Genomic DNA, 27,263 nt, shown 5'->3' with positions numbered 1-27,263 from the left:
CTCTGCATTTTCCATCCTCATCGGAGGATAATGAAGAGAAGTTACTCTTCTTATAAAGAGCAAGAGAATTGATCAAATGAGACAATAGTGAATATGACTTTTTTTTTTGTATATTCCAATGGATCTCTAATCTCATTAATGTGGTATTCCTTCCAACAGTATAGATGATAATTATCCACAATTATCTAAATTTACTGCCTAAATTCTCCCCTAAGTTCACAGTGGATCCACCCAACCTGTTCTTCATTCTCTCTTGACACATTGCAAGGATGCTAAAAGAGTGTGCAGGTTTTCCATAGATTTATCTCTTGCCATGTAAAGAGCCCATCTGGTTTTTTAGATCATTTATTTGAAATCCTTGTTTGTAAGGTGCTGCAACCTGTTCACATTTACCTTGCACTTCTCAGCTGCCTTTTGGGATAATCTTTCCCCATCCTTTTTCATGAGATTTACAGACAAATTGCACTTGGTTGCAGAGTACTCTCCTTTGCAAATAAGTCAATTGTTTGCAGACTAAGGCAGTTTTTCAGTTATTTTGGACTCTTCGTTATGGCTACGGGTTTTATCAGTAAAACCTCTGGATGTAATTGTAATCAATGTCAATGTCCTTTACTCCATCCCTTTCCCATTTTTCATCAATAACCTATTTAAATAGGTCAGGATAGTTTCAATTTGAGTGGTGTATATTTTTTCTCATTCTTATTTTTTTTCTAGCTTTGTTTTAATTTTGATGTTTGCTTTAACAAGCACTGACAACTAATTCAGTGATGACTCTCCCATAGGTAACAAATCACATCCTGTCTTATTAAATCTAATCGATTGCTTTTGTACATATGTGTGATTCGGTGTCCACCATTTATCTTTATCAGGAAAAAAATATATTTATGTGAGCTATAACTGTGAAGCTCGTGTCATCTCTAAGCCTTTGACCATTCTTATCACTTCTTTCTGAATCTTATTTCCAACATGATTTTTTTCCACCCTCACTTCAAAGCTGCCCCTCCCGCCCCTGTTCTTTTTATTGAAGGGAAAAAGTAAGATTTTTAAAATCAATATTCAAGTCAATAAAATATCAGAAGTAAAGTGGCATTATTTAATATTTGATTTAAAATGTGGTTCATTACATTCCTGGCTAATGAAATTTTGTACAGGTCAAATCCTGTCACAGTGGAGTATAATGGCAGTGTCAAATTGCTTTCTCCGTGCTAGATTTATTCACTAGAAATACCAGTACAACAAAAGTCTCACTGTAGCAAAGATTCTAAGCCCAAATTGATAGCCTATTAATTTCAGACTATAGTCCATAAAACAAAATAATTTTGACAGTGTCTTTATTGTGAGGTGTTTGAGTTTGAGCCAGTTTTAAAGAAGTACTTCATCTTTTTAAGAGTACTTGTAGGAAAATATGTGTCTTACGATATTCCGGGGGAAACATTTGGGCCAGTCCTTCCCCCACCATTCCCCCCCATACACACACACACACAGGAAAAAAACTAAACTAAAAACTAACATTTACTTTGGAGTAAAAAAAAAAGAGAGAGAGAGAGAGAGAGAGAGAGAGAGAGAGAGAGAGAGAGAGAGAGAGAGAGAGAGAGAGAGAGAGAATTTATTTTTAGTCCCTGACAAGAGTTTGCAAATTTTCATGGTCAGCCAAACTCCAGATCCAGTGCTCCTTGTCTCTCCCCCAATGCCAGGCTTTGTAGTATTGACACTCCCTGCCTGGCCCATGCACATGCCTTGTTGCCTGAAGCAGCAGTTTTCTCTGAGGGAGCTTCTTCAGGAAGATCCTTGGAGCATGGAGTGAGTAACCTCACCCCGCCCCAGGTAGCTTTCAAGGGGCTTTTTGACATGTTAGTAGGATCTGGAGGGAGCTGTCATTTAGATAAATGTTCCCCAGTTCAGGGGGCTGTGGGAGACCCACAACTTCTCAGGTATCAGAACATACCAGCTACAGGTGAAGAGACATTCACTCATCTCTGTCTGCCAGGAATCATGCACTGCTGCTAGAAGCTGGGAGTCACTCGAATTTGCCCAGGGATCTTTGTCTAGTTGGACTTACCTGGTTGCTATAGTGATAAGAGAAGACATTCACTACTTTAAGGTTTGCAGAATGCTTTACATATATTTTTTTATTTAATCCTCACAATGCCAGGAAGGTATCACCACTATTGCTCAGATGGAGAAAAATAGACTTGGGAAAGTGAAATGATTTTTCCCTGGTCATGTATCAAAATCAGCATTTGAACCCAGGACCTGACTTAGAGCCTCTCACCCGTTTCTCTACCACCCCTGACAGTGAGGTAGAGAGGTTTTCTCAGTCTATCTCAAGTATCCCAAGGACCCACCTACTAGTTGGGAATTCTAGTTGTAGCTAGTTGGATAAAGTCCTTTCCTACCTCCTTGAAGCAATGGATATTTTTTTTTTTTGAACAGAAGTGCTCTCCAGCTGTTCGCAGAGATTCTCCCACTGGGTTCCATTGCTCAAAAGGAGGGTGGCAGTGAGGTGGGATGGAGAGTCAAGAAAAGCTTAGTAGCAAAACTTGGTAGGATAAACTATTATCTCCCCCCCAGAAAAGATGAACATGGAGCAAAAGGCACATGACGACTAAGGCTTGGTGATTGCTGTTACATTGTTGACTCCAGTCCTTCCATTCCAACAACTGGGAATGTTTTTGCTCTAATGGAATAATGGAACAGGACCTGGTGGAGGGGGGCAAGTGCAGCCACTCACTCTGAAGGGATCACCTGAGAACGATTACAACAGTTAGTTAGGCTTTTAATTGTCGCAAAAAGATTTGACCTATAGAGGAACTGAGAGCTTTAAAGCTAGCTTGTGCAAGAGATCTCTCATTTTCCTTTCCGTTAAGTGTGGCTAATTGGGTCCATCTAGAAACTTTCAAGTGGAAAGTAAAGAAAACAGAAGTCAGTAGACTATAGTAAGCAAGGATGACCATAACTCAAGTCGCCTTGTCCCCAATTACTGTAGCCAAGTTTTCAAGGTCTATTATCACAAGTTAGTTAATGCTCCTTGTTGGCTTTTGAGACATCACACTGTTCAACATGGATAACATGAAGGGAACAGGCCTCTCTCCTACCTTTCAGTTTTACTTAGCCTGAGGTCAGAGGATGACAGGGAGAAGGAATAAAGGTGTAGCCATATGAACTCTACTGTTGTTTTGAAAAAGCGAACTTGTTTTGACAGGCACGCAAAGTGGATTTTATATATTTTGAAAATTAAAATCTGCCCTTTTTGGACATGATAGTTTAGCTGATGTTTTCATACGTCATCAGACTGCACAAAAAATAACTGACCAATTTTATTGACAGCATGGGAAAACATTTTTGTGCCAGTACGGCAAACCTGTGGTAAGAATTATTCAAATATATGTTGCTACACTTCTTGGTTATTAGAATCAATTTAGAACTGAAACTCACTCGGACTGAGGCGAAAAGTGTGATTTTTTTTTCTAACCCTTTCTGTAGGGTTGAAATGTGTGAGTTAGAAAAAACCCAGTTTTGACCAGTGACATGTCAAAATATATTTGATCAAATTACCAGGATAATGTATGTTTTCTAGAAACTTAAGTGTTCTTCAGTAATTCTGCATAGATTGTGTATAATTCTATTAATCATCTTTCTTTTGAAATACAAAAGGAACACTTTAGCAATTAGGACTTTAGAAGTTCTTTTATGTGTAGACATATAAACTAAGCTTGATTGTAAACTCCAGTTTTTGATCAGTGGTCCTTTTAGAGGCTGTGATTCAACTTCTGGCTTCTGAAAGGTGTAGCTAAGAACAATGGGGAGAAGCTGTGGATTCAGACCCAAAAGAAGGAAATCCTTCTGACTAAAAAAAAAAAAAACTGTCCAGAGGTGGCTTGGGATGCCTCCGAATTTCCAGATTGATTCCTATGGTGGAAATCTTTAAGCAGAAACTCGATGATTTTAGGGAGCAGGTAGGTGGCTCTGTAGTGAATGGAACAGGGAGATCCAGACTTCAAATCCAACTTGAGATTTGAATTAGTTATGTGACCCTGGGCATGTCATTTCACCTTGTTTGCCTCGGTTTTCTCATTTGTAAAAATGAGCTGCAGAAGAAAATGGCAAAGCATTCTGGTATCTTTGTCTAGAAAACCCCAAATGGGATCACACAGAATTGGACACACTTGAACGCCAAAAGATGTCTAGGTGTGATTTGATCCCCGTTAACTCTTTTCCATCTTCAGGAATCTTTATGCTTCTATGCCAATAAATTGCTTTGGGCATCTTTTACTGGACAAAGATGTCTAGAAAGGGACCGATAGTTTCTTAACTTACCTTAGATAGAAAGGCAGACGTGTTACGACAGGTCTCCTCCTTGTCCCCCAGACATGACATGGTGATTCCTACCTCCCTGCCTTTTCCTTGCCCAGAACATGCATTCCATTCTTTTCTCCCTACCTCGAGCCTCCCTGTCTGAGTCATAGCTCAAATCCTATCTCTTCCATGAGCCAAAACTCATCTCCCCCTTCTTCGAATTCTTATAATGCTTATTGTCTGTAACACATAGTTTAGGGCATAATTATATTCTGTTTGGTGGCAATAGTGTTATTCACAGATGTTGATTTTTTTTTCTGTTTGTTTTTCCAATTAGATTTATAATTGTATAGACATTAGGTAGTCAAATGATAATTGTTTATATTCTTCATAGCCTGGAATCGTGAGTGCTCGTGATGATTATAATAATAATAGCTAACATTTCAGGTTTGCCAAGTACTTTTATATGTGTTATCTCATTTGATCCTCACAACTCTAAGTTATTATTATTCCCATTTTACAGAAGAGAAAGCTCATGCATGGAGAAGTTAAGTGACTTGCCCAGGGCAACACAGCTAGTGTGTGAGGAAGGATTTGAGCTTGGGGTGGGGTGGCCAGTGTTTCGATCTCTAGACCATCTAGCTGACCACGGCTCACTATTATCTAGTGCTTTGCCCTGGATAAAATATTTTCCTTGCAATAACCCCGGGAAAAAGGGAGGAGCCTTTGTTGTTTTTACAAATGAGGAAACTGAGGCTTACAGACTTTGGGTTTGCCAAGATTCTGTGGATAGTAAATAAGCTAAAGTTCAAACCTGGATCTTCTGGCTTCGGGCACAGGGTTGTTTCTACTGTGTTGTGATGCTTCTCATATTTACATGGTAGGTGTTCATTAATTATTTGTTGAATGGATAAACAAACGATGACTGAAGACAGTTTGAGACTAGCCAGGTTGCTAATTGCTACATGGGAACAATATATGAGGCAGGCCAAGGTTTGAGCACGTTACAACTCTTTGGGGTATTGCATTATTTCCATTTTATGATGGGTTTTTTTAAAAACTGATTTTTGAAGATGTCACTGTTATTTGCACAATAAGAATTATTTCTGGTTGTATTTTAAAATACTCCTTTACTAGTGTGCCACATTCAGATTATATCCAAGGGCCAACTTTGTATTCTGGCAATTGGGATTCAAAATTGAGATTCTTTCAAGAAATGAGAGATCAGAGTATCCGAGTTCCATTCCTAGCTCTGCACACTCACTAGCTCTTTCTCTCTTTGGGTTTGTTTCCTCAGGTGCAAAATGAGGGACATGGATTAAAGTTCCCTTTCAGTTCTAAATCTATGATCCTAGAATACCTAGAGAGCAACAGATTAAAGATCTGCTGTTTGAAATGTGAGAGCAGAAAAGACAAGGCCAAGCTGATGCTGCTTGTAAACTATAGATCAGGAGAGAAACTATGCCCATTTCATTGTTTACCAGAATCCTCCTGGCTGACACTTGGAAGCATCTTTTCTACAAAGAGAGTTGCCTAAAACAGTGGTGTCAAAATCAACTAGAAACAGGGGCCATTAAGCCACACTAAAGATTCCTTTGGACCGCTTATTAGTTTTTAAATGTGGGGTTAGCAGGTATTTATCAGATTTTGATTTATTTTGTTAAACTTTTCCCAGTGATATTTTCATCTGATTCTGGCTTGCTGGAGAGCAGCTGCTGTGTTTAATGTGTTTGGTTTAAAGCACTGAGGGTCATGTAGCCAGTATATGTCAGTCAGGATTTGAACCCAGGTTTGCAAGGCTTCAAAGCCAGATTTCTAGCCATTATATCACTTTACCTCTAACATTATTACTAGGAAGATATCCACACATATTTTACGGTCCCCATATCTGCAGAGACTTTTAAATCCTTAGTAGCTTTGTCTAGACCTGCAGGAGGAGTGACATTAGTTAATTCAGGGTCCCCAGACTCCTCCAGTAGTTTCTTCTTGCCTCTGGGATAAAATATAAATCCCTCTATTGTAACATTTAAAGTACTTCACGATATGGCCCCAAACTCTCTTTCCCCTCACTCCCTTTCATGTTACTCCATTTTATATAGTGCTTTGGCTTTCGAGCCAAGCTCTCTGGCTCATGTCACATTCTACCATCATTCCTTGATACAGATTTGCTTGCAGAGTTCCCTCTTGTCACCTCCAAATTCATTCATTTCTCTATATTTTGTATTACTTTCTCTATCCACCTGCCCACATACCAGAATCCTTAGTGCCTGGCATATAGTAGCCACTTAATACATATCTATTGAATTTCATAGAGATCACTTCTTGAGCTTTACAGATATTGGTTTTGGCATAATTCCTGTGAAACACACACACACTCGGAAGACTTTTTAAGAATTGTGGTAACCAGGTAAAAAATTTATCTCATAAAATTTAAATTGTACAGCAAAACAAAACAAAACAAGTAAAAGAAATAACTTCTTGGCTATTGTCCAAATGTGTGGCCAGCCCTTGTTATCCCCAATAAAACTATGGGTAATCCAGAGGTCATTCATTCCAAAGTCTAATACTGATCTATAGTTTTTTACAGCAAATTTATATTTCCTCTACATTAATATGGGGCTTTGAATTGTGATCTCCTCTACTTGTTATAGCCTTTTTGTAAGCCACAGGGCTACTTTACACCACAACCAAATCACCGAATGTGTGCTAAGAGGCAGAAGAAAGCTGACATGGGTTGAAACATTTTCTCTGTATGATCAATAAAGCAATCTGTGCACAGATAACCAAGAGTTGAGTGTTCATCACAGCTTAAGATTGAATTACAGCTAATGTGTGCAGTAAGTTAAAGTAATGAATTGTTTCTGTTTACTTTCTCATCATAAAGCTAATTATTTAAGTAATGAATTCTATCATCTTCTGAGTGCTTATTACAGGGAAGGTATATTTCCTAGACTTGAATGGCCAGTGGAAATGTATGCTTTGTTCAATGCGAGCATACTTATTTATTATGAACAACAGGTGAGGTAGATGCCAAGCATTTAGTCTTGTTATCTATCTAAAAAACAATGAAGGGGATGGTTTCTCGGAAATCTGGAAAGACTTGTGTAAAGTGATGTGAGGTAAAATGATTACAATCATTTGTATTCTTTTGTTGATTCACCGTCATTGTAGAAATTATCCAGAATTCATTATTTTTTTTGTTTTCTTTTTGCTTTATGCCATTACAAGTATTTAATGACATTAGAAACTAGATCGCCTGTCTTCACATTACCAATAGGTTTTCCCTACTACATTATATTTTTAAAGCTAAATAACATTTTTTAAACTAATAAGCATTTATTTTCTTTATTCCCCATGCTTACTAAAAAAAAAAAAAAAAGGTGGGAAAAGCTTACAACAAATTTCAGAAACAAGCAAACCAATTCCCATTTTGGCCATATCTGAAAATACATGTTTCATCTTGAATATCTATTTCTTCAACTCTCTGTTGCATCCTTCATCATCAATCCTTTGGAATCGTGATGGATTTTGAGTTTCTCAAAAATTATTTGTTTTTATAATATTTGTGTTATCAGTATCATTTGTTCTCTTGATTGTAATCATTTTACCTCACATCACTTTACACAAGTCTTTCCAGATTTCCGAGAAACCATTCCCTTCATTGTTTTTTAAGGTATGATAGTATGTCATTATATCCGTAATTTGTTTGGCTAGTATCTAAGTGGAGGGTATCCCTTTATGTTCTAGTTCTTCTAGAAACTACTAGTTTCTTTATGTTCTAATTCTTTAGAAACTACTGCTAAAAGTAGTGTTGTACATATAGAATCTTTTCTGTTCTCTTTGAATTCTGTATGGAACTTTATTTCCTAATTCCTAAAATTCCTAAAATTCTTCCAAGTCAAAAATTGGGGAGCTATTAAATAGGTGTCCTTAATTCCATTGCAAAATACAGAATTCATTCTTAGTGGCTTACATATCTTTAGTTGTCTTTTTGTTCCCATTTTCAAAAGGAAGTAAAAGCCAACCCTTCCTGACCATGAATAAGAATATATAGTAGGTTGTTAGTATTCAAGTTCAGAAGAGAACCATTGTTACATATCTAGATGTGAAGTGAATAGACATGGCCTCTGAGTAGATTGAGGATTGCAAACCTCATCCATTTTTCCTTTAGATTTTTTTTCTTAGCTCATCACAGAACTTACCTCTCACTTCACTGGTGAGCTATCCCAATCCTCATGTGGAAGTACCCAAAAGAACATTTCCCTTTCCCAGATAGACTGAATCCCCTCTCTACTTTGCCTCTGAGACCCAGTACCCACTGCCCCTGTGGATCAGATAGCTTGATCTGTAAAAGGACTTTCAGGTTATGCCATGAATCCTACAGCTGCATTCTGATAGCTTCCAGGCCTTTCCATCAGTCCTGCTACTGAACTTCTTCTTCAGTTGGATGGCAAGCTCCTTGAGAACAGGGAATGGCTTCCTTTTCTATTTGTATCCCCAGTGCTTAACACATAGTAAGCATTTAATCAATCATTGTGATTCATTCTTAAATAGTTAATATTTGGGGGGATTTTCTCAGCAGGAGGAAACCACACTTGTATTTTTTTCCTCATACGAGGAACCCCTTCCATCTTGCAGATTGGCATTTATTCTGCAATTTATAATCCTAGAGAGTTGTCTGGGACTTTTGTAGAGTCACACAGCAAGGATATAAGAGAGGTGATACTCAAACCCAGGTCCTCCTGACTTTAAGGTTATTGTCACTATCCATTCTGCTGTTTCCTCCCATGTTAGCTTCCAATATACCTTGGATATCAGACTTTTATCAGAGATTAGATGTCAAGATTTTTCTCAATTGAGTTTTTTCTTCTTGCTCTATCTACATTGATTTTTATTCATACAAAACATTTCTAATTTTGTACAACCTAAATTATCTTTTTTTTTTCCTTTTGAGAATTGCTTCTCTTTTTTGTTTAGGAACTAACTTCCTAGTCTTGCCTTTTGGCCTTCCAAATGAATTTTATTATTTTGTCTAGTTCTATAAAGTAAACCCATGGTAATGTGATTGGCAGAGCACTAAATGTATGAAGTAAGTCAGGAAATGTCATTTTTATTATATTTGTGTGGTCCACGCATGAGCAATAAATATTGTTTTAATTATGTCTTTCTTTATTTGGGTAAAGAAAGTTTTATAAATGTATATATGTATTGTGTTTGTCTTGGTAAATTGATTCCTAGATATTTTATAATTAGAGTGGAATTTTTCTTTCTCTTACTTTTCTCTTGGGTATTATTGCCATATACAAATGCTGCCAATTTTTGTAGATTTCTTTTGTATCCTACTACTATACTGAAGCAATTAATTATCTTAATTAGTTTATTTGATGATTCTCTGGGGTTTTCTAAGTAAACCATCATGTCATCAGCAAATAAGGATAATTTCATCACTTTTCCCAATAGTTATAAATTATATCATTTAATGTAACACTATTTCTGATATTTTTGACATGTCTAATTTAAGAAAACTTTGCATTCCCTCTAGCCAGGAGTTAACTGTAATTTTTACTATCTATTTCTAGTTCCCAGTTTTTAGTAATAATATTCAATTCTGGAAGCATATATGGACTTTGGATAAGGAAATTCGCAGGCTTGAGTTTTAATCTTGTTTTATTTATTTTTAGAAGATGATAACCTGGTATACTTTTGTCTCCAAGATATATGTTTCAATTTCTCAGTACAGGTTTTTACTGATAATTACTTATGTAGCTTGATTTTTGGTTAATCCTGTTAAGTAATTACCAATAAGTTTTGCTGATAACAGAGTGACTTCTGAACAAAATGAATAAGCTCAATACAGAGGCTCATAGCTTACATTTACAACAGTTAGATTTTCAAAGAGCTTTACATCTTTATCTCATTTGGTCCTAATGTGAGGTGGGTACTGAATATTTTTGGTAATAGCAAACCCATGAAACAAAGGATAATATGCAAAATATTTTTTAAATATAAGAGGAATAAAGTGCATTGTTTCATTTGAAGATTTCTCGGCAAAAGGTACACCTCAAAATTTAATAGAGGCATGTTTATGATTCATGCTAAAGTGGCCTGGTGAAACGGTCTTCTTGGCCCACCCTACATATTGCTAGGGGTATTTTAGTACTTTATTAGTATATTAAAATTAATGTTCAGGTTTATATCATTATAGAAGGAAAAATAGAAAAGTTAACTTCATTTGTTTTTTGAGAAGTAGATTCAGTAGAGAAGAATAGGGAGGGGTCAGACATTAGAATTCATTGAGAAACTATCCAAAAAGTTGTTCTTCCCTTACACCGAATGGAACTATTGTTAAAGAAATCTTTGATTAATTGGAAAAAATCAGTTACAGAATAATGAGAAAAAATCAGGAAGGCAACAAGTTTTAACATATAATTAGCCAATGTAAATTATAAACTGAAAACATGCATGCTTATCTGATCCATACTGGCCATATGTATGTAAGCCACTGCTCTGTAGTTTTTGTGGCCTTTCTCCCTTTTTATTTTAGGAGAAAAACCCCCTATTTTTTTCACCTAATTAAAATTTGGTCATAGTAATGGTGCTTCTTATAAATTTTCTGTAACATAGTAACATAAGTGAAATTTTTCCATATGATTTTTAAAAATTTTTATTTTTTTCCTCATTGCTCCACTTTTAAATTGGTGAACTCACTGGGAAATAAGTTGGATGATGAGTTTTAGATGGTAAGATCATGAAAATTCAAATATTTAAAGTATTATAAGTGTTGTGAGTCCATATTTCAAATATTTCCTTAAGGTCAGAAATCTCTAGAAACTGAACCAACTTCCTACATGACTGCTTTCTGACCTGTACCCCATGTTCAGTTAATGTGTGTCTAGAGGAGAGTACATTCAGATCATGAGTAACATTGCCAAGGTAGACACTAGATTGATCAAAGTGTTGGATGCTGGCCTTCTCCCACATGTAAATTTGGCATTGTCTTCCTGTTGTCGAGTAATAGCTTTGATACTTGCATATCTCTACAGATATATCTACTTTTATAAACTTTAATTGATGCCCTCTAAGGGACGTAATATGAATAAATCAAGACAGCTGCCAGGTCTAGGCCCACTTCTGCCTGCCTCCAGTTCTACTGATAGTACTCAGAGAATCACTGTCACTATAGTGGTAAGTCATGTCCCTAAGTTTGTAAGTCTCAGCTTTCTTCCTAGTGTGGAAAAGTTACATATTAATATATTCACATTACATATGTTCTAGTCCTAATAGTGGGTTTTACACACACACACACACCACTCACACACACACCCATGAAAACTCAGATGTATTTCATTGGGGAAAAAATTGACCATCCAGATTTAGGCTAGCTTCTTTTCCTACCTCCATCCACATCCCCAAAGCATCTAAGCAGCTTCTCCTTCACTGTCTTGGAGTGTGCTCAAGGAATTTGAGCTCATTTTAATATTGGCCAAAGCAAAGTAGGATTAGAAAGGCAAACACGCTGCCAAAAAACCTGTGCTGCATTTCAAAGGCAAATTTAAATTATTTTTGGATTATCCCATTTTAAATTATCTGTACCATTGCTCCTCTCTATTAACATGGCCAATCAAGAATCGACTAATGTATTTTATAATATAAATTTGAAATCACAGTATAATTTGACATTTGAGTCAAATAAGCATTCACTTAGTGCCTACTTTGCGCACAGTGCCATACTAAGTGATGTAAGAAAGTGGAGCTACAAAAGGTCAGGCCTGGACCTCTAGAGGATCACAGACTTTCAGAGCTGATAAAGGGAGTTCTGGAACCAATGAGGCCAATCCAATCCCACTTCCCTCCCCCAAATCCCCACGAAATCCCACCTGTCTAGTCTGTTTGAAAATCTCCAAGAATACTTCCCAGGGCAGCCCATTCTACTTTGGGATGGCTCTAACGGTCAAGAAGAATGGTTCTCAAAGTGTAGTTCAGGGACTCACTTGCAAGGGTCCCTGAGATCCTTTCAGAGGGCCTACAAGATCAAAACTTTTCATAATAATAATACTAACGTGTTCTAGTTTCTAATATAATGTCACACAGAGTATTTTGGGGGTCCTCACTAATTCTTGTAAGATGTAATGGGATCTTGAGATTAAACAGTTTGAGAACTGCTGGTTAAGAAGTAATAATATTAAGCCCAGTAAAAATAAGTAAAGTAAAAATATTAAGCCCAGATTTTTCTCTTTGAAATTTTCACCAGATAGTTTGGATTCTGCCTTGCGGGACTAATCAAACAAGGTGAATCCCTCCAGAACATAACTCTCTTCAAATGCCTAATGGTCATCATGTTCCCCCATGAGTCTTTTGTTCTCTTGGCTAAATATCCTTAGTTATTTCCCCCAGCCCTTCACTATCCTTCCTAAAACCTGGTAAAAAAAATGAACACAGATGTAATCTGATGTAGACAAAAGGAAAAAGGGATGCTGTCTGTAGTTCTGGATACTATACATCTCTTAATTCAGCCCAAGATCTCATTAGCATTTTTAAGCTGCTATATTACATTGTTGAGCTTCTAGTCCAGTAAGACCCCTAGATCTTTTTCAGACAAACTGATATCTAACCAATGCCTCCCCATGCTCTGGCTGTTAAAGGGGATACAGTAACATTTTTCACATGGCATAGGTTATTCCATAAAGCAGTGAGCTTGGAATAGCCATATTTCAAAGTGCTTCTTGCAGTCACCGCAGTCCACTAAAACAACTGAAAATGTCATATCCAGCATGGTTGCTAAGCCACTGAAGCTTCATGAATCAGTGGGCATTCCACTAGAGATTTCCTCTCAAGTTGCAGTTGCTAATATCTCCAAAAATGGCTTGTATTTCTTTAGAAATACAGGCTGACAGTTTGAAGAAAGGAATTTTTTACATGTTAACGTTTGTCCAGAAGACCAAGAATGTCCTGGCTAATTATAAATTTCAGAAATTTTAGTAGCGTGCCATGTCACTTAAAAATGCCCCTCTAAGCTATCTCCATGACAGAAGTGCAATGGTACAGCAGAGAGCACTGACTTGGCAGCTGTGAGATTGGCTTCTCGTTCAGGTGCTTCTCTGGCCCCTGGAGGGTAGCCACCTCCCCTCCGGAGACCCCATTTTCCTTGTTATCAAATGAGGGTGCTGGGCTAGTGGACCCCTTCGGATCCCTTCCAGTGTTAGCATTCTGTTGAAAAATTCTACTGTGCCCTTTAAGGAACATCTTGCTTTTGTTGGTTCCCAGTCCACGGGCATTTAATTCCCATCTCTGAGACAGAGGTTAGTCAAGTGAGCAATCAATCCATGGGATCTTTGCATACTGATGAAAACCACGCTTCCATTGTACTAATTCCAGTTGAAGAGTTCTCCCTGCCACATGAAGCTTCATTATTTAAGCAGCCGCCCTGGTTACCATTTCATCAGTTCAGGAGAATGTCCCAATTGGAAGAATCATATGGAGATGTGGCTATTCCAGCTGACTTATTTAGGAAATAACCTATGTGGCACAAAATATGGTCCTGCCTCCTTTAAAGGCACGTACTTAACACTCAGGACAGAACACAGTAAGGGGTCAATATTGATGGATTCGCTTCCACTAATAGAATGGGCATCAGGTGGCTTTTGATTTCATTTTGCTCTCACCTCAGCGGAAATGAGATTGTAGGGAATTGTTACTGGTTTGGGAATTTGAGGAGAGGGATTTCTTTTTTCCTTCTTTCTTCCCTTCCCTCTCTTTCTTCCCTCTCTCTTATCTTTCTTTTCTTCCTTTTGTTTTGGCCCAGCCAGTAAGGAAACCAAGAAAGCCATGACAATGACTGAAGTGGATGTAATATGAGACCTTCCATGTGTAAGTCTGGCATTCATTAAATGGGTTAATGCAGAACTGTGTCAAATAAGCATTCACAAAATAAGATTGACCTGGATGGTGAAAAGGGTATTAATTGAAATTTTATACAAACAAACATTGAGTAGCTAATGTCAGGCCTGCTGTTACAGTGATGGAGCATGGTTTTGTCAACGTACGAGCTCTACCTAAACAAGGCCGTCTAGTGTGCCATGCTGCCTTCAAATGAGCTTGAGCTCATGGTTAACACTTCCTCTTTGATTCTGCCCAGTCCTTTTCCTCTGATCCAGGCTGAGAAGTTTATCCTATTTCATTTAAGAAACTTAAACCATGTTGAAATTCATATTTTTCCTGAACTCTTAAGCAGCTCAATTGAAAACAGAGATGCTTGGGTATTTTTTAAAGCTGTCTGTAAAATGAACTCCAAAAGGAAGGACGTCTTTCTTATATCGTTTGAGTCTACTTGTTTTATTGTTTTCTTATTTGTGCTGTTTTGCCAAAAAAGCAGGCTGCTGTCTATTTACTGTTAGGGCAAGAAAGTGAGATGTAAGTTGGAGGAAATAGTGTAGCTCTATTACACTTTGTTTTCTTAACTCAAATGTGTGTGTGTGTATGTGTATATATGTATATATGTATATATACATATATACACATACACACACACACATATATATATATATATAGCTGGTTTGATATATTCATATCAAATATATATTTCAGATAATAAATTATAAATAATATATGTTATAAATAAATAATATATAAAATTCTTTTTATAACTTCACTTCCCCTTTATATTCACTAAGTGTTTTGTCCTGTCATCCTTCTATTTGTTTATTAAGGACTATCATGCGCCATGTTCTGAATCATTGAATTATTATGAGGTGCAAAGCAGGTGTTCTGGTAGCAACTTTCACCCTCAACCCTAGCTGATCAGAGGTCAGAGGAAGACTGGCCGGTTAGAGAAAGCTTATAGAGATTTGTATTCTTTGTTTGCTTTAAAAATAAATCTGCTTTTGACCAGCATTCAAATGGATTTTAGAAACCTTAAAAATCAAAGCCTATCTTTTGGACATTAAAAACCTAGTTAAAATTAAATTGATGAAGTTTGGTACATTTTTTAAACTGTAAGACTATGTAAAAATGCCTCGGACATTTTATTAGCAGTACTCAAAAATCTTTTTGTCCGAGCCTGGAAGCCTGCACTGATGACCCAAGGATGATAGAATGTCTTGTGCTGGGGTACTTGGGATCACTTAGAAGTGGAATTCACTGGGACTTAAGTGAAATGCAAGAAATTTGTACTCTTCTTTTTGTAATGATGAAATTGCTCTATATAGCACTCACATTTGATCAAAATTATCTTTAATAGACCACCCTTTTTATTGATGAAATTGCCCAGATAATATGTCTTCCATAGAAACTTAAGTGCTCTTGAGTAATTTTTCGTTGATTGTGAAGCTTCAGGTTATTTCTGTCCATCATTCATCTCCCTTTTGAAAACTAGGATGAGCACTTCAATAAGAATTTGAGCAATTCTTTTTTCTATATAGATAACAAACTAGATTATAAACTCCTATTTTTAGTCAATCCCCTTTTCTGTGCTCTGAGAAGGAAGTAGCTAGTTGTTCTCCCAGGAGCCACAGCAACTGCCAGGTACAGGATCATTCAGGAAGGATCAGAGGGAGACTTGTGGATCGGGGAGGAACTCTCTGCTCTGCAGGTTTGAAGCACCTGGTCATTGTCTAGATTATAACAATACAGAGAGGGCTGTTATCTTTCTGGAGCCCATAAGACATAACAGAAACCCTCCCCATACTGGTTTCCGAGCTACCTATCTGATGGAGAATAGCTGCGATGAAGGAAAGAGAGCAGCTGACACCAGAAATAATGCACTAGAGACAAAATCCTAGAAAGGAGCCAGGAGGAAAACCTTAAATGCCTAGGCCAGAATGCAGGAGTTTAGGCAATTGAAGGAGAAGAATTCTAATTTGAGGAGGTATATTTGACCTCATAGCATCATTGAGAATTGGTGGGATTAATTCATGACTGGACTTTGGCTCTGGATAGGTAAATTGAACTCAAAAGAAACAAGAGAGGTAAAAAAGGAGAGGGGGGTTGTTTTGTATACTCATGTAAGGAAATCTAGCAACCGGAGCTGGGGAAACAGGGTGGAGAGAATTTGAGGAAAGATCAATGGGAAGAGAAACAAAAGCAGCATAATGTAGATGACTTGAATGAAAAGATAAAATAAGAGTGCAGGAAATGGATTTCCTCTCTCCCCCTCCATCTCTCCCCTTCCTTTAGTCATGTCTTATTCCCCAAACTAGATTCTGAGTTCAAGGTAACGTCTTAGGACATTACCTTCTGAAAGGCCTCCCTAGTGCCTTGCATGTAGTAGCCATCATTGTTTACTGAATGAATAAATGGTCCTAGGAATGTAGCTTTGAATCAGAATAAAAAAGAAAAGTGTTGTGATCCAGAGTGATTGTGGCATCTTGTTAACACTAAATTCCATTACAAATGCCCAGCTATTAGAGGTTTTTTAAATCTTGGTGGGGCAGCAAGGTACTGCTGTGGCAAGAGCACTGGTCCAGGAATCAGAAGGGCCCAATTTCAAATGTGGCCTCTGACACTTGACACTAGCTGTGCAACCCCTGGGCAAGTCACTTTACCCTGATTGCCTCAACCGCCTCCCCAAAAAATATTCTTTGGCACTACTTTGTAATGTCAACAAAGAACTAGAATCCAAGCGGATGCCCATGCATTGGGAAATATCAACTGGCACGTAAATATAACGGGATATCACCGTACAGTCAGAAAAGAAAAATATGCAAAAGAGAAACATGGGAAACTTTGTACAAACTGATGCAAAGCGAAGTAAACAGGATCAAAACAGTAGACACAGTGACTTCATTAATCTAAAGGGAAAGACCATTCAAAGCTGGACTTTTGATTAATTATAATTAGTCAATATTGGGCCTAGAGAGCATATGAAACCCACCTCTCTCCATCAACACAGGCAGGAAAGAGGCTACAGGAGCAGATGGACCTGTTGGTTGTTTGATCTTCATCATTAACTTTGGTTATGAAGGAGAGTCCAATTCAGATTGTGTCCAGAAATAATAGATATAAAAAGATATATAAAAAGAAATAAAAAAGATATAATAGATATAAAAATAGCTTTTGCACCAGGAAATTCTTTTTTTAAAAAACCCCATGGAAATTAGGCTAACTCTAACAAATGCCACAGAGCTGGGTTCGTATTTTACCAAACCAGCCTTTAGGTACTTGGCATCACAGGGAATATACAGACATGTAGTGACTGAATAGAAACAATAGAGTAAGATATTGATTTTTTTGATCTTCATTGGAAGCCTTGAACAGAAGGGATTCCTAACTTACATCCATCATCACTTTCATAAAGATACCAACTACCAAAGAGCCCAGTTCTATTAAACCCATAAATAATTAGGCAGAGGAAGAGGACTCGGTGTTCAGAAGTGGGCTCCCCAGGCCCCAGTTGGGCCACAAGGAGAGTGATCAAGGTGATTCCAGAGGTCAGAAAAGGACAGTTCACCCTTCTTTTGAAGTAATGTGAAGGGCTCCTGCTGGTATACTCTGTTAACTTTGCATTCTAAAGGACAGGTGCCATTATAATCCCTTTTCCCCTTTTTCAGTGGTTTTGGTGTGTGGCAATGGCATTTCCAGTTTTAGAAGAGAAGTCAATGGGAAAATAGGATTAACTTTGTTGAACCTCTGAGATGCCTATATGATACCACATGAAAGTCCCTGACTTGCACTTTTGATATCTTAATTCTGGGGTTGCTTGAATTTGTATTTTAGGATTAAATGAAAAGAAATAAACATTTACTGTAGATCATGACTGATAGCCACAAGTAGGTGGAAGGGGAGTGGAGACCTCTGATGCTACATTCCAGCTATGAGTTTGTGTTTTTAAGCCTCTTATAAAAAATAGTGACTAGTTAAAAGTATCTGCTTGAAGCCCGTGTGGCGGTGGCTTTCTCCCATTCTTTTAGGTTCATTCAGCAAACTCAATATAGTGCCTGGGACTTAATACTAAGATCCCTGGGGTAAATTTCCTCCATCCTCTTTCCCTCCCTTCTAAGAAATTCCCTTTGGATTGATTTCTCCTTGCCTCATTGGAGTGGATCTCTGTCTTTGAGGATTTCTCAGTCAGGAAACCTGATTTCAGATCCTGCCTCAGACTCTTCCTAGCCATGGAAGAATGCTGTCATTGGCACCTCTCAGGGCCTTACTTTTTCCCCATTGGCTAAATTGGGATACTAATAATTGTACCGCTGATTTCATCAGGCTGTCATGAGAAAAAAGTTCTAAATACCCTAAATCTGATTTGTGTGCGTTATGGATGCCATAAAAATTGGATGAATAAATTTTAAAAAGTATTTACGAAGCATTTACTGTGTGCCAAGATGTCTTCGAGGATTCTAACGGAAGAGACACTAAATATAGAGGTGCAGCAACAAGGCCAAGGAAAGCTGCCTCAGTTTGGAAAGTCACAGGGAAGTTGCTCTTTAGGGTTCCCTGAGGAAGCTGGGGTGGGGGGGTGGGGCACAGTAGCTAGTAGAAGGCTGTCTTAGAATAGGAAGCATGGCTGGAGCCAGCAGGCTAGCCCCAGTCTGCAAGTTGGGCCCTCCAAACTGTCTCTACCCTGCCTTCTCCCTTCTCCCCCCTCAAATCTCTTGCTACCAAGTGAATCTGTTCTTGTCTGTCTGCAGACTGTTCAAAGCTCTGTTTTCTCTGGAGCTATTTCCTATGGAAGTTGCCCTTTCTGGAGACTTTTAGTCCCAAGTTCTTCACTCCTTATTTTTAGGCATTTCCCCCCAAGATCCAATTGTCTTTGCCCCCTAAATGCTTGTGGGAGTGCTGCAAGTTGCAAATGTTGTTTCTGCTTTCTAGCACCTTGTATTCCGCAAAGTTTTAATACTAAAGATCTTTCTCCATATGTGATCATTTGCATTATCCCCACCTTTGTCTATGGCTCAGCAGGAATTGGAAGGACAGGAAGTTTGAGTTCCTTCCTTTTTAAACCTGAGCACTTAATTAGCACTCCCCCCCCCCCCCTCCACATACTTCCAGAAGCATTAGCTGTGGGAGGGGAGGCACTTCCAGTTGAACTTAGCAGTCCCTTTTCAATAGGCTCTCTAACAAGGGAAGAGTTGAATTTAGGAAATAAGAATAGAGTTTCCTCACTTAGGTTGGGGTTCCATAATTTAAGGGGCCCATTTGTTAATGCATCATTTTATGTTGTAGTTACTTGTACACCACAGTGGTTCAAGCAGAGTTCTGGGTAATATCTGAAATTTTTTAAAAAAAGGCATAGCTTTAGAGACCGGATAGGAATTTGGCCTAGTGGGGGAGTGGTTAAAGGGGAGAACAGAGGGGAAAATGCTTGAAGGAATTGGGAAGGTTTAGCTTGGAGAATAAAAGACTTTGGTTAAGGGCCATAATAAATGTCTTCATGACTTTGAGGGGCTTTCACCCCAAGAGATTGGGCTTGTTGCTCCAGAGGGAGGATGGAGTTGTGGAGGGACAGGTTTTTGACTGGATGTTTGAAGTACTTTTCTAACAATGGGAACTGTCCAGATGTGGAATGAATGGCCTGAGGAGGTAGTAGGCTCCCCCTCAGGCAGAGGGGATTCCTGTTCAAATACTGCTTGGAGTCAATAACCTCTGGAGAGTATATCAACTCTGCTTCTGTAAAGGAAGAAGCCACTGGAGGCACAGAATAGACAGAGATAGGCCCCCTGGGGGCAGTGGTAGTTCATTATGGCTGGAATCCATACAGCCAGCAGATGGAAAGGAGTTATTTGCTAAGGTATAGGTGGCCCTTAAGAATCTGAGCACAAGCAAATCCATGCATGGGGAAGATTAAGTTGGAAGAGTCCATTAAGTAGGGAGGCAGTTGAGGCAGGAAGCTGTCGTGGTTGGTATGAGACTTGGTACAAGACTTGGCAATCGGAATGCGTGGGAGAAAATAAATGTGGAAAAGATAGGAAAGGTAGAATTAGTGACTTATTAAGTCTAAATAGGACAGAGTCAATGATAAAACTTTTTTTTAATAGAAAAGTGATTAAATTGGGGTAACAGTGATAGAAATGGCAAAGGGAGGAACACATTTTGGAGAAAAAAAAAAACCAACAAAGTCAGCTTGAAGTGGCACTGGGACATCTTGAGTGGAAGTGAATCATCTGGGTGGAAGGGAATGAGAGGCCAAGGGAAGCCCATGTTGAGAGAGGGGCTGAGGTCAGGACCTTGGGAAGTACACTAAGGAAGAAGAACAGAAGACTTTACAAAGCTAGGGAGAGAACCAAAAAAAGGTCGAGTCTCCAAAGTCATGAAGGATTGGCCAGACATAGATCACTACTGTCAAAAGCTGCAGGGAGGTCAAGAAAAATGGAGATTTTTTGGATTTGGTGATTAGGTTAGTGGTGGGGCAGAAGCCAGGTTGCAAAGGGTTGAGGAGAGAGTCAATGAGAAATGAAAAGTATCAGAGGTAGAAATTTCAGAAGTGAAGGGCAAGAATGGTGAGGAATCAGTAGATGGGGCAAGAGAGGGAAAGAATGAAAATAGAAGAAAAAGAGGACACAGAGAATAGGTAGAGCACAGTCCCAAAGGAGTCTGGAGGCAGCAGAATCATTGGTGCTTATCGAGTTTAGTCGTGGGGAGGAATAAGGCTATCTCTTCCTCTGTAGCCCACTCAATTGAATATAAAAGAGGACAGAATGGCTGGTAATTTAAAAATTTAGATGGCCTCAATCTCATTGAAGTTGAGAAGTGGTTAGAAGCAATCATCTTCGTGTGGGAGGTAGGAATGTGATTGAAAGGGAAGGAGAAAAGATTTGGAACATTCTCTGAGAAATGGATGTGTGTACCAGAGAGACAGAGACGAGCACAGAGAATAAGTCACGTGCAAATGATGCGGTTCGTGGCGGGGCAGAGAGTTGTGGGCATGCACTGCCACGAACCGCATCACAAAGAGATCCTAAAGTCATTTTTTTATTATCATTAGCCATGTTACTACTGCCTTTTAATATCCTTGTGAATAATGGAGAATAGACTGTAATATGTACAGACAGGTACATAAAGAATTGGATGTTTAAACTTTCATTTCTCAGAGAAAGAAAATAAGATTGTTAGCATTTGTCCTTTGTTCTCGAGGACCATGACGTCAGAGAGGTGATGTCATGACATACAAGAGAATTAGATCTAAGTGAGGGGAGGGCTGAGCAAGGTCACCTGCCTCAGTTTCCCCTCCAGAGCCATCTGGGTCCAGTGGCCAGATATGGATCAGGATGACTGGAGTTGGCCCTGGATGCAGTGGGAAACCTCTTAAGGTCTTCAGCAGGTCTCATTTGAGGCAACATCTATTCAGTGATTAAGGCTGGGTAGCAATGGAGACCAAGACTCTCCTCTTTCATCTAATCCAAAGAAATCTAAATGAATGAATGAATGAACAAATGAATGAATGGATGAGTAGGTGACTCTGGGAAGGGAAGAGACCCTCAGGGTTTCTGGCCAAAGCTGAGACGACTGCTATTTGCATTCCATCTGACCAAGTGGGCCTTGGCTGGTGGCCAATTAATAGGAGTCATGACCTGAGCCAAAAGAGTATCCACACCAATGAAACCACAGTGGCTTTATTTAGAGCAAAGCTTCTTAACTTGGGGGCTGCAACCCCATAATTGAATGTGGGGGTCACAATACTCTGATTTCTTATCAGTAAAGTATTGATTTCTCTACCTATTTGTTATACCTCTATATGAAGGGTCTGGTAAAAATTTCTTGGGAGAAAAAGGGTCTTGAGTGGAAAAAATTTTAAGAAGCCCTGGTGTAGAGAAGGGGAGTTCTAGACTTGGAATAAAGAAATAAAGAATAAACAAATAAATAAAATAAATAAGAAATTAAAAAAAAAAAAGGAATAAAGAAACCTCGGGGGCAGCTAGTAGAGCACCAACATTGAATTCAGGAGGACTCAAGTTCAACTCTGCCCTCAGACACTTAACACTTCCTAGCTGTGTGACCCTGAGCAAGTCACTTAACCCCAGCTTCAGGGGAAAAAAAAGAAAAGAAAAGAAAAGTCAGATTTAAATCCTGTCTTAGATACTTCTAAGCTGTGTAGCTTATCACAGGTCACTTAACCTCTCTGGGCCTCATCTATAAAATGAGCAAATCAGACTAGACTGGATGGCGACTGCAGACCCTAAGCTCAAGCTGAATGAGCAGATGGGCAACCTTGGCCATTGCTTACCTTCCACAGAGGAAAGGATAGCCTTTTTGGGCCTCTGAGTGTCCTTTTAGCTTTAGATAAATAGGCTCTTATGTGGGACAGTTTTCTCTCCACTATCTAAGATTAAAGTGGTTTCTTAAAAAGAACATTCAATGCAGGGAGTTAGAAAATCTGAGTTCAAGTCCCTGTGACTTTGTGCAAATCAACCTTTGTGGCCCTCTGTACTCTCATCTGTAAAATGGGAATAATAATACCATAATTTTGGGGGTATTTGGGGGGATAAATTGGATCATCTGTGTTTGCTTTTAATTTGGACATTTAGAGTTTAAGAAAGAAGTTGACTTGGGCTGCTATGTAGGAATTGTGTTTAATTGACAGATCAACAGTGGATGGGTAGGTGAAGAAAGATCCTCTTCATCTGGCTCTCACCTGGGCTGTAACTTAGTCTGCTGGGAAGAAGAGGAGCAGTGCACAGCCATGCCAGACTGTTTGGTTCCCTAGGCCAGAGATGGATTGGGGAGGGGGGTGGCTATTGTGGAAGAAAGTACAAGTTTTTCTGCATGTCTGCTAGAAAGAGTTCTTTTTGAAAATGAAATAAAAATGAGCTAGCAATAATTGCAGGAGGAAAATGATCTTCACACTTGAATTCTGAAAGTAACTCTCATTATTCTTCCTAGATTGAATCCATCGCCTTGGAAATTGTTTTGAGAAAGAAGGTACTGGTTGTGGAATTTCAGCTGGTATCCTCAAGACCTGCTTTTGAAGAGACCAGAGGTTTCGGAACAGAAAGCAACTTTGGTTTCGTCGAGCCCAGAAATGGACACCGATGGTGTAACGGCTTTGTTCACACCCAAGTTGGCCAACTGCCTTTGATCTCGCTATTTGGAATTACTGATATTGACAACTTGCTTTGAATTGTCATTGTTGTTGTTGTGGTTGTGGTTGCTGTTGTCATTGTTGTTGTCTTCAGTTTGCCTCTTTAGGAGGAAACAAGTGCTTAATGAAAGATTTGGAGCCCCCCTTTCTTCTTGAAAAGGTTTTTTTCTTCTCACATTAAGCTATACTAAGATGGTGGCCCATAGCGTGTTTAATAACGAGCTTGCTTATCTAGTAAGTAGTTTTCATAGCCTGTAAATTTTGCTCACTTTCCATTCCATTTTTGAACTTGAAAAACCTTTCGAAGGGGCCAGAGAAAGAGGGAGAACACTAAGAACATGGCTCTATGAAACAGGCTCTTGTTGCTCAGTGCTATGAGAGGCACTTCTTGATCACAGAGCTTGCATTTTTGGAATTAAATATCAACTAAACTGATGCCTTGATTGAAAATTTCGAATACTTAAAAAGTTCAACCAAAAGGCAGACTGATTGGTTTTGGGATTTTTGCTACTTGCTTAATACTTAAACCTAACATTAAACTAGGGGGCTTCTGTTCATTCCAATTGGACATTTCCAAACATTTTTTTTAATCACAGATGATGTTTTTGTTCCATAAGTCCCCCACCCACTCGCAAGTAGTCTCATCTTTACCAAGTTATACCATTCCCCTCCCCTACCTCAACCCCAATTTTGGACCAAGTTTCCATCCTGAAAAAAAAAAAAATCGACTTGATCCTCAATTTATCACTTGCCTTAAAAACAAACAAAGAAACAAACAAAGCTTCTCAAAGGTCATTTTTCACCTTGGAAAATGAGCTTACAGAAAATGTTAGGAAATTAAAGTAAGCTCTGCTACTTCTGCTCTTATTTGAGTTGGAGCTGATTTAAAATTGTAATGCTGACCTTTGAGAGTATTTCATTGATTGGTGGTAAGTGCAAAGGATCCTTACCCAGGTTCTAGAGACTGCTCGAGGGTTTGTGAGATGGTGCTGGTAAAAATTCGTTCCACCTTACGGCACTACTCCCAGCAGACCTCCTCATTGTATATTGTGGAAGCGTATGTGGTGTTCGTTCTTGTGTGTGCGTGTGTGTGTGTTGTGTGTGCCTCGTGTGTAAGTTGTGATATGTGTTGTGTATTATGTATCCTGTACGTTGTGTGTGTTTAGTTGATCACCTCTAACATACAATCTTTATAAAACAATGTATGGTTTCTATAACAGTTTAGCCACTCGGTTTTGATGTCAAATATAACATGCATTTTTATTTTCAAGAAGTTTTAAAGTACGTGCTAACTCAGAAGCAATTATTTGATGTCAAAAAACATGTACTTTTTTCGAGCAGTCTTAAAGTACATGCTAATTAAAAATACCAACCAGTTGATGTCAAATAACATGTGCTTTTTCTGAGCAGTCTTAAAGTTCGTGTTAACAAAAAAAAAAAAACAACCCAAAAAACAAAAACAAAAAAAACAAAAAATAACTAAAAAACAAAAAAAAATTAAAAAACATAAAACACATAAAAAACAAAAAAATTACAAAAACAAAAAAACAAAAAACCTACAATCATTTAATGTGTCAAATAACATGTGCTTCTATTTTCAAGCAGTCTTAAAGTACATGCTAACCCACCCCCTCCCCGTCATTTGATATCAAATAACATGTGCTTCTACTTTAAGTCTTAAAGTACATATTAACTAAAAAAAAATTATTTCACATCAAATCACATGTTGAACACTCTTAAAATACATGCTAACCAAAAGAAATCAATGCACTCATTTGATGTCAAATAACATGTGGTTCTATTTTCAAGCAGTCTTAAGGTACATGCTAACTGAAAAACATTTAAAATCAAATAATATCTCTAACACTCTTATAATACACACTAAAAAAAAACCCCAACACAATCATTTTGATGTCAAATAACATGTGTTTCTATTTTCTAGCAGTCTTAAGGTACATGCTAACTGAAACGACCAAAAGAAAACAAAACAAAAAGCCCAACATGTAGTTATTTGAATTGGGTAACAAATAGCATGTGCTTCTTCTTTCTAGAAGTCTTAAAAGTACATGCTAACCAAAAATCAAAAACAACAACAAAATCTCCAGTACAATCATTGGATGTCAAGTAACATGTGCTTCTGTTTTCAAACAGTCTTCAAGTACATGTTAACCAAAACAAAAATAAAAAGCTCTCCCGCCCCCAAAATAATCACTGGATTGTCAAATAACTTGTACCTTTATTAGATACGAGGTACATGTTAACTAAAAAAAAGTTATTTGATGTTAAAAAATGTACTTTTTCCTTAGCAGTTTTATAGCACATGCTCACTAAAAACCCATTCATCTAAGAAACTAGTTAAGCCCCACTTCTTTGTAGTGGTAGAAGGTGTATGGGGGGGATTGTGGGAGGGAGATGGTGGTGGTAGTGGTGATGGTGGCAGGCTGAGCTCTTTAGCTCTTTTCTTGTGAATCTTGCTGATGGCGATCGTTGGTACACTTACTAGTTGCTGCTGGAGCATAGACTCACCCAGTTCAAAAGTTATATTCCTTCTGTAAACCCCATCCTATCATGCTATGTAGCTTTTCTTCGTTCTTTAACAATGTGATGTTTAGATGACCTTTTTTCAAGCTGTGTCTTTTTTCCTTAAAAAAACAAAACAAAACAGTAATTTGAGTGTTAATTGTTCAGAATTATGAAAAAAGTGGAATGGGGGGGGGGAAGAATGTTAACTTTATATTTCCATGTTTGGGCCTGAGGCTGTCGGCGCGCAACAAGGGCAACACTATAATCTGTGCTGAATATATAGGTGACCTCAAACACAACACACACAATTTAGTAACAGGTACGACATATGGATCACATATGCAATCTTTCCAAATCTCTTAGTTTACAGACAAATAATTTATTCAGTATTGTGCTGGAAAAAAATTTAAACTATCACTATATGTATGTATGTATGTGTGTGTATATATATATATATATATTTATATGCATACATATATATGTATATGACTTTCCAGCTGCCAGTTGACGCTGCTGTATAGTACAGAAATACCAATGATGGAAGGATGTGTTGTGACCTGTAAATTTCATTTGATATTGGACCTAGTAATTTTTGTCTGTAAAAACTAAAACGTATGGTGGAAACTGTGTTATTTTGCTATTCCTGCTTCACAAATCTGCTTTGAATTGTTTGCTCTTTGCCCTCCATTGTAAATACTGTCACATTGTTTTCTCTGTAAGCACATTGCTTCGCTGTTTGGGGAGACTGACTTGCACCTCTGTATAGTGTTCATATTTATCTGACTTGGCTTTCCATAGAGCTACTTGCAGTAAATGTGTTCGTTATCCTCTTTGTGTGTGTGCGTGTGTGGTTTTTTTCCCCCTAAAAACAATGTTCTATATTAGATGGTAATAAATATCACCCTTGAATGTGGTGAAATTGGCTTTGCTCACTTCTTTTTCATGGAAGAATAAAGGAATCGGGAAGTTTTAAAGTGGGATAAAGTTATTTTCCCTGGGAATGCAATTGTCCCGCTAAGGCCATTCCTTTCCTAAAAGCGGGGTTGGGATAATCAGTTCTTGAGCCCCCCAAAATAGAGGGGGGCAGGGAAGAGAGCTTTAGTGCAGAAAACCCAAGCCAGCCATTTGCTAGGGCTCTCCTTTCTTCAGAGTCCCTTGCTGAAGAGCCAAAGGAGGGGGAAGGTAGCCAATAGATCCCCTCTTTTCTATATGACTCCTTTTCATTTTATCTCGTACTAGAGAAAGATAAGACAATCACACAAAATAGACTGTTTGCCTTTCTAGCAGGCAGGACTTTATTTTTGTTTTATTTTTATTTATTTATTTAATTAATTTATTTATTTATTTATTTTTGCATAGAGAGTTGAATGTCAGGAACTGGCCAGAAGAGTGGGATTTAAATTAATACCAGAAAAATGACTGCCTTCACTCT

The 27,263-nt window shown here is 38.2% G+C and overlaps 1 protein-coding gene across 1 annotated transcript in view; it reads left to right on the top strand.

Annotated features, from left to right (window-relative positions):
• Nucleotides 1-26,711, top strand: part of LOC141549050 (insulin receptor substrate 2-B-like) — a 39,252-nt gene extending 12,541 nt beyond the window's left edge. Inside the window, exon 2 of the mRNA XM_074278393.1 lies at nucleotides 23,110-26,711. Within this exon, the coding sequence (XP_074134494.1) occupies nucleotides 23,110-23,114 (5 nt within the window). The 3' untranslated portion in view covers nucleotides 23,115-26,711. The remainder of the gene's footprint in view (nucleotides 1-23,109) is intronic.
• The last annotated feature ends 552 nt before the right edge of the window (nucleotides 26,712-27,263 follow it).

The sequence above is a fragment of the Sminthopsis crassicaudata genome, chromosome X (assembly GCF_048593235.1).
Source record: "Sminthopsis crassicaudata isolate SCR6 chromosome X, ASM4859323v1, whole genome shotgun sequence".
NCBI lineage: Eukaryota > Metazoa > Chordata > Mammalia > Dasyuromorphia > Dasyuridae > Sminthopsis > Sminthopsis crassicaudata.
Note: the sequence above shows the minus strand (reverse complement) of the source record. Positions and strands in the feature narration are given on the sequence as shown.